The sequence below is a fragment of the Tupaia chinensis genome, unplaced genomic scaffold, assembly GCF_000334495.1.
Source record: "Tupaia chinensis unplaced genomic scaffold, TupChi_1.0 Scaffold000668_1, whole genome shotgun sequence".
Taxonomy (NCBI): domain Eukaryota; kingdom Metazoa; phylum Chordata; class Mammalia; order Scandentia; family Tupaiidae; genus Tupaia; species Tupaia belangeri.
In genome coordinates this window covers 83,980-91,759 of record NW_006160190.1, presented here as the reverse complement: position 1 = coordinate 91,759, position 7,780 = coordinate 83,980, and the positions used below count along the sequence as shown (strand labels likewise).

General features: G+C 55.4%; 1 protein-coding gene across 1 annotated transcript in view; it reads right to left on the bottom strand.

Annotated features, from left to right (window-relative positions):
* Positions 1–1,370: 1,370 nt before the first annotated feature.
* The window catches only part of ANGPTL4 (angiopoietin like 4), a gene marked incomplete at its 5' end in the record, with an annotated part of 6,691 nt that continues 281 nt past the window's right edge, over positions 1,371–7,780 (bottom strand). The window contains 6 exon segments of the mRNA XM_027776345.1: positions 1,371–2,022; positions 3,655–3,936; positions 4,019–4,114; positions 5,238–5,351; positions 7,261–7,378; positions 7,509–7,619. Coding sequence (XP_027632146.1) covers positions 1,841–2,022; positions 3,655–3,936; positions 4,019–4,114; positions 5,238–5,351; positions 7,261–7,378; positions 7,509–7,619 — 903 coding nt within the window.

The following is a 7,780-nucleotide window of genomic DNA, read 5'->3' as shown; positions in this document are numbered from 1 at the left end:
TGCCCAAAATCCTAAGAGGAGAATGGAGGAGAAGGGATTGTAGTGTGGCCAACCCCCCTGGGGAATGATTTCTTATTTTCTGTCTCTCTGGAGAGCTCATGCATGCTATCACAAAAATCTCTCTTAAATAAAATAAGGAACCAGTAGATGGTATAATGGTTATGTCGCTGGACTGCCACATGGCCAACCACGGTTCGAGTCCCGGACTTGGGAGGCCTGAAACTCATGCCAGACGCCTGTGCGTGCGTGCCCAAAAATCCCAAGAAGAGAATGGAAGAGAAAGGACTGTGGCCTGACTCTGCCCCTGGGGGGTGATTTCTCGTTTTCTGTGTCTCAATCTCTCCAGTGAGTGCACACACCCTATAGTAAAAATCTTTTCAAATAAGAATGAGCAATACATTTAAATACATTTTTGTAAAGAGTCATTAATTTAATGTAATTAATGTATCTATTTATTTATTTAAAATAATTGTTTAACTTTATTTAAATTTGACCTGAGAAGAACAGAGTGAGAAAGAGAAAGTGAGAAAGCAAGCCACCAGGTCCAGTACTTGAACCATGGTCAGCCATGTGGGAGAGTCCAGCGCCCTTAACTACCATGCCTCCTGTCAGCCCCAATCAATAATTCTTCTTCAAAAAAAAATTAACTGTGATCCTTGTGCACAAGTGTGATCGGAAAGGGGGTTCTCATTTTACGTTATTAGTATTTCCAAAACCATCAAACCATATGAGGGGGGACCAGCAGTTGGCATAAGGGCCACGTCACTGGGCTCCCACGTAGTTGGACTGTGGTTTGAGTCCAGGACCCATGGCTTAAACTCACGCTGGGTGCGTGTGCATGCATGCCCCAGATCCCAAGAGGAGAACAGAGGAGAAGGGGGACCAGCAATTAGCGTAATGGCTATGTCGCTGGACTCCCACGTAGTTGACCGTGGTTCGAGTCCTGGACCCGGTGACTTAAACTCACGCCGGGCACGTGTGCATGCGTGCCCAAGATCCCGAGAGGAGAATGGAGAAGAGATTGTGGTGTGGCCATCCCCCCTGGAGATGATTTCTCATTTACGGTCTCTCTGTCTCTGTCTTTCTGGTGAGCTCACGCGCCCTATAGCAAAAACCTCTCCACAAAAAAAAAAAAAAAAAAAAAAAGAGGGTTGGGTTTGGTTTTGCAAATCTGAACATAGTAGAAACAAGGCCGGCGCACATCATGAAAAAATCAAGGAAATAAATTGAAGTCAGTTGTTGGAGGTGGGAGGACTAACTCGTGCTGACCTCAGGGACCTGGGAGTAGCCACCCTCCACCCCAGGAACTTGTTTATATGGACTTTGAAACCATCCGCTTTTTAAAACAAACCAAAGGACAAAGAAGAACGAAATGTTCTGAGGTTGCTTTTTTTATTCCAAGAACTCTGTGAGCTCCGCCCGGTCGCCATCGGCGCCAGCTAGCCACAGCACCCACACACAACAGCACCATGAGGGCCCCCGGAGCCCCCGGGAGCCCCAGTCCACCAGCCAGTCAATGTGACTGAGTCTGCCATCGGGGCCTTGACGCCCCGAGTGGTCCCTCCGCGTCCCTCAACTCCTCTAGCGGGTGAGGAGTGAGTGGGACGCAATGCCCTGCAGTCCCACGCTTCTGGGGTCTGCGTTGTCCTGCTGCCCTGCTCTCCGGGCGCAATGCGTGAGCCCCCCACTCGGAAAGGGGGCGTCTCCAGCCATGGGCTTCTTCTCTGTCCACGAGGCTCCAGCGTCCCCTTGCTTGGAGCCCCTGCCCCGCAGCCACATTTTGGGCCAGAGCCAGAGTCACTGTCTGGTAGGAGCCTGGAACGAGGCCCCGGCGAGGGAGCTAGGAGGCCGCTATGGCCGATGTGGGCTGGATCAGCATGGTGGTGGCCTGCAGCGGGTAGTAACGGCCCCGCCACGTCTTCCAGAAGATGCCCTTCTTCCTCTGCTGCCGCTGCCGAGGGACGGAGCGGAAGTACTGGCCATTGAGGTTGGAGTGACTGCAGGTGCCGAACCACCAGCCGCCTGCGGAGTCAGAGAAGGACCTGGGTGAGGCCTGGGGCTGCCAGCGGGCGGGATGGAGATGGGGGGCAGATGGGGGCCCAGCTGGGCTTTTATTTGTATGTGTCTGTTTTTAGTTTTAGCCATTGGGCACACGTGCTCCCCGGAGAGAGAAAAAGTGACAGGACCAGCAGATGGTGCAATGCTTACATCGCTGGACTCCCATGGAATCGACCACGGTTCCAGTCCCGGACCTGGTGGCTTAAACTCACACCAGGCGTGTGCGTGTGTGCCCAAGATCCCGACTGAGAGAATGGAGGAGAAGGGATTGCGGGTGGCCAAGCCCCGGAGGGGTGATTTCTCACTTTCTGTCTGGCAAGCATACGCGCTCTATAGCAAAAATCTCTCTAAAGAGAGAAAGAGAGAGAGAGAGAGAGAGGGAAAGGAGAAAGCACCACCCGATGGGGCCTGGTCACGCTGCAATCCCTTCTTCATTCCTCTAACCTCGGGATTTAGGATGTGTGTGTACATGTGTCTGGCACATGCTTCAAGCCACCGGGAAGAGGATCTGCATCTGGCGGTCATTCGTGTGGGACTCCACTCCCCTTACCACTAGGCCGTAAGAGTTCTTATGACCGTCACCCACTGCATCTTTTTTTTTTTTTTTTTTTTTTTTTTTGGGGAAGGTGCGTGAGCTCACTGGGGAAAGAGGGAACGTGAGAAATCACCCCTGGGGGCATGGCCACACCACAATCCCTTCTCCACTATTCCGCTTTTAGGATTTTTGTTTGTTTGTTTGAGAGGTTTTTGCTATAGGGAAGATGCGCTCGCCAGAAAGACAGAGAGAGAGAGACAGAGAGATAGAAAGCGAGAAATCACTCCCCAGGGAGGATGGCCACACCGCAGTCCCTTCTCCTCCATTCTCCTCTTGGGATCTTGGGCACGCACACACATGTGCCCGGTGTGATTTTAAACCTCTGTGTCTGGGACTTGAATTACAGTCGACTACATGGGAGTCCAGTGACATAGCCATTATGCCAACTGCTGGTCCTCCCCCCTCTTTGAGATTTTGGGCATGCGTGCACATGTGCCCTGGGCCCGGGACTCAGACCATGGAGTCGGCCATGTGGGATTCAGCCCCTTAACCACCACGCCACCTCCTGGCCACTCTATCACTTTTGAGCCATCAGTAATTTCAAAGTTTTCACTCCCCAAAGCCCAAAGGGTTGTATCTTTCTATTTCGTTTCTTTCTTTTCTTTTCTTTATTTATTTAAAAGTTTTTGCTTCACTGGAGAGGCAGAGGGGAAGTGAGAAATCACCCCTAGGGGATGGTCACGCCACAATCTCTTTTCCCCCATTCTCCTCTCAGGATTTTGGGCATGTACATACACACACACTTGGTGTGATTTTTCAAGCCCCCAGGTCCGGGACTTGAACCACAGTCACCCATGTGGGAGTTCAGCGCTTTAGCCACCATACCACCTGCTGATTGTAGTTATATCCATTTTAAAGATGGCAAACAGAGGCCAGAGAGGTTAACTCAGTGGCCCAAGGGCACAGAACAAGTAAGAGCAGAGACAGGAAACAGATGTAATTTAGAGTTGGGGACAGGACAGGAGGGAAGGCCCAGACCGGGTGGGGCACGACTCACTCACCTGAGAGGCTCTTGGCGCAGTTCTTGTCCCCACGGAGGTCGTGGTCCTGGTCCCACGTGGAAAAGGGCAGGGAGAGGCCAGTGGGCATGACAGTGGTGGCACCCAGCTTGCTGGCCACAGGCGCCGTGAGCCGTAGGCTGTAGGCCGTGTCCTCGCCGCCCAGGTGAACGGGGAACTGAAGCAACTCGGCGTTGCCCTCCCAGTCCTGCAGCTGCACGGCCAGCTGGCTGTCACGGTCCCCAGTGATGCGGTGCATCTTCTCCAGACCCAGCCAGAACTCGCCTACAGTAGAGAGGCCGCTCAGTGAGGTGGGCCCACCCCCACGGCCTCCTCCTCCTCCCCTGGCCCCTTGGAGAACACTCACCTTGGGGGTCCCCGAAGCCCGCCTTGTAGGCTTCCCAGGGCCGATTGAAGTCCACAGAGCCATCCTGGCGTCTCTGAATCACTGTCCAGCCTCCGTCTGCTCAGAGAATCACAAGGTCACTAGGAGGTCCCTTTTCTCTAGGGACCCTTAACCTCCCTCCTCACCTGGCACCCAACCTCCAAGCCCCCTCCAGACTCAGGGAAGGTCACACTCCTCTGACTAGTGCCGGGAGGACTGGAGGAATCTAGCTGGGTTAGCCAGAGGGGAGGACCGGAGGGGCAGCAGAAATCTGCAAGGCCTCCCTGGGCCGGCTGGACTTGGCTTTTCCCCCCCGCACTTCTTAATCACCAGAACTCCTTTCTGAGCTTAGAATTCAAGTCTCCATGGGAGGGAAAGGGCTGCATTTTTTTGCAGGAGGTGGGAGTGTTGTTTTTTTGTTCTCTAAGGCAGAGGGCATGTGTGTTTGCCAGAGAGGGAAAGTAAGGATGGGGATTGTGGGGACACATGCACATGTGCCCAGCGTGTTTTTCAAGCAAAAGGGCCAAGATTCAGGCTGCAGAGTTAGCTGTGTGGGATTTGGTTCCCTTAACCACCAGGCCCTAGGGCTGCATTTTAAAGGACAATGGGGGTGGGGGGGCAGCAGGTGGTGTGGTGGTTAAGGACTCCCACATGGCCAACTACAGTTTGAGTCCTGGACCTGGCAGCTTGCTTTCTCACTTTCCCTCTCTCTCTGTCTCTCCCTGGTCAAATTAAAAAATTATAATAGGGGCCAGCAGGTGGCACAGTAGTTAGGGCGGTGGATTCCCACATGGTCAACAACGATTCAAGTCCTGGACCTGGTGGCTTGCTCTCTCACTTTCCCTTTCTCTCTGGTCATGTTTTAAAATAATAAAAACAAAGAAAATAAAATCCGTAATTCTAATAATAATAGGAGCTGCGGTTGGTGCAGTGGTTAAGGTGCTGGACTCCCACATGGTTGACCGCAATTCGAACCCCGGACCTGGCAGCTTGAAACTCATGCTGTGTGTGCATACGTGCCCCAAATCCCAAGGAGGAAGAGATTGTGGTGTGGCCATCTCCCCTGGGGGGGTGGCTTCTTACATGTCCTATAGCAAAAATCTCTCTCTCTCTCTCTCTCAAAATAAATAAATAAAATTTAAAACAATAAAAGAAGAGGGCCCAGGGGGAGAGGACTCCCTGGCAAACCTGCACACCCTACCTGAGGTCATCTTGCAGTTGACCAGGAACGGCGGGGACCCCTCGGGCTGGATCTCAAACAGTCCGCTCTGCCTCTCGCCCTCTTCAAAGAGCTCCTGGCAGTCTCGAGGCAGCCCTGCAGGCAGACAGAGGGGGGAGCTGAAGCAGGATGGCACTCCTGGGGTCTCAGAAGGAAAAAGGAGGTTTGGGGGCCAAGCAGGGGGTGACGGGGAGGTGAACAACAACGCTCATCTCACAACCCCCTCCTCCATCCCTTCCGTGGCTCCCGATGGCCTTCCTTGGCAAGTTCTGTAAGGCACACCGCCCCTGCCACCCTCCTGCACGTGCTGACCCCTCCACTCAGGACTCTCTTCCTTCCCTCCTCTCTCTGGGGCCGGATTCTGGAAAGCTGCTCCCCTCACTCCCAGACGGGGCCAGACACGCTGACATAACGTGGGCATTGAGGACTGCTCACGCCCCCTAAGGCTGGGGCGATCTGGTGGTCTCTCCCTTCCCCTGCTTTCCCCGCCAAATGGGGGCTCCAGGAAGCAGGATAGGGGGACCAGCTCTGTCCACACTGATCCTAGCCTATAGCAGGTGTTCAGTAAAGACTTGATCAGGGAATGAGAGAGGGAAGAGAGGAGGGAAGGAAGGGGTTCGCTGGGATGTGGGGAAGAGGGAGCTGAGCCAGAGGGGCTCCGATCTGCCCAGCTGGGGATGCCGACCAGCGGAGTAGGACTGGGGGTGCACGGAGGCTCAGCCCAGGTACCCAGCTATCCAGAAGGAGAGGGGGTAGGGCTGAGGAGGGAGGGAGGAGGGAGGAGAGGCGGAGGGAGCTGAAGGAAAACTCGGAATCTGTCCGCAGACTCGCTCAGGGAAGAACAGCCAGGAAAGTAGGGGAAAGGTCGCCCGGAGCGGGAGGGGAAGGCCCCGACACTCTGCACCGCGGGGGTGGTGGGGCCAGTGCTCAGTGACAGGAGAACACTTCCGGCCCCTTGGGGTGGCTCCCCTTTCCCCTACTTTCCTCTCATCCAATCAGGACGGGCTTGCAGCCAAACCACCCTGGTGGCTTCTATTAGCTCCAGCTGTTCCTACCCCAGCTATGAACTTTCCCTCACTTGGCAGCCGCTGAGCGCAGAGTCTGGGAGTCCCGAACCCACACATACCACCTCGCCCAGCCAGGACCTGTGCCTGCTCACCCCCTACCCCCCTGAGGCCACTTATCCCAGAACCGCAGTGCGGAAGGGTGACCCCAACTTTCACCACACTGAGATAGTGATACCAGCAGAGGGAAAGGAGGAAGAAGGCTGGGGTGGGGGAGTCCGAAGATTAGAAGGACCCAAGCCAGCCACCAGCCCTCGGTGCAAGGGGGAAGTCCGAACTTTCGCCCAGTTGGCTGCCGACAGCCACAGATGTCAGGCAGGGTGACGGGGCTGGGAGGAGCCACGCGGGGGCCGTGAACTTGGGGTGGGAACCGAAACCTCACATCAGACACACACGGACTGGTTGCCCTTCTGAGTAGGGGACAGTTGGGACATGCTCGATAGAGTGGTGACCAAAGCCCACATCCTGCAGGAGTGGGGAGTATGAGGACTTTGGGGACAAGACGGGGAGCCCCGAATTTGCAAGATGCAAGTGCGGATGTCTGACTGGGGAGCCAGAGGGCTCCTGACCTAGTTCCCCCGCCGAGATGACCATAGAGGGCCCACAGAACACCCCTCCTTGGCACCCTGTTGTCCATCATGCACTTCTAGAAAGTTCTAATCTTCGGGACAGCATCCCCAAGCTGCACCCCTGCCACTCAGGTTTCCCGTGGGCTCTTTCTCGACTCATGGTCCCATTAGTGGTCAGATTCGGAAAAGCCCACTGGCTTGCTGGGAAGAGAGTGAGGTGGCTTGACTGGGCAGGGCCAGGGCTGAGGAGGGATGGCCCCCTTTACCAGAGACTGGTGAGCCCACAGGACCTCACCCCTTCTCCTTGACCGAAAGGGGCACAGCACAGGGGTGAGGAGACTGCCAGAGGATAGAAGAGGGCCAGACACTTACTGTGAGGATGGCTGGCATTGTGAGCTGGGCCAGCAAGCTGGGCCATCTTGGGTAGCCTCTTCTTTCTGGCAGGCTTGGCCACTCCACTGTCTCCGTGTGTGGGGGCCAGGAGGCCAACCTGGGATAGGGCGGGAGGACCGCGTCAGGTCTGGCTGGCTCAAGCTGCCTGACCTGCCTGGCTGCACACCCAAATCCACTGGTCCAGGTCTGAGCCCCCTCTGTCCCGATGTGGGCCAGGCCTAGGGTACCTGGTTCTGCAGATTCTGGATTCTCAGGTGTTGCTTTTCCAGGTGACGCTGCTGCTGAGCCACCTTCTGGAAGAGCTGCTCGATCCTGTTGTTCTGAGCCTTGAGCTGTGTCTGGGGAAGGGCGAACACCTCGGTGAGGTCTCACCTTCTCTCTCCAAGCCCCCTCCTCCTTAGTCCCTCCATCTTTCCCAATCTCCATCCTTTGGCACCAGCGCGGGAGCAGCCCAGCACGCCTGTAAGGAGCCCTCCCCACCTGCCCAGGTCTCGTCCAC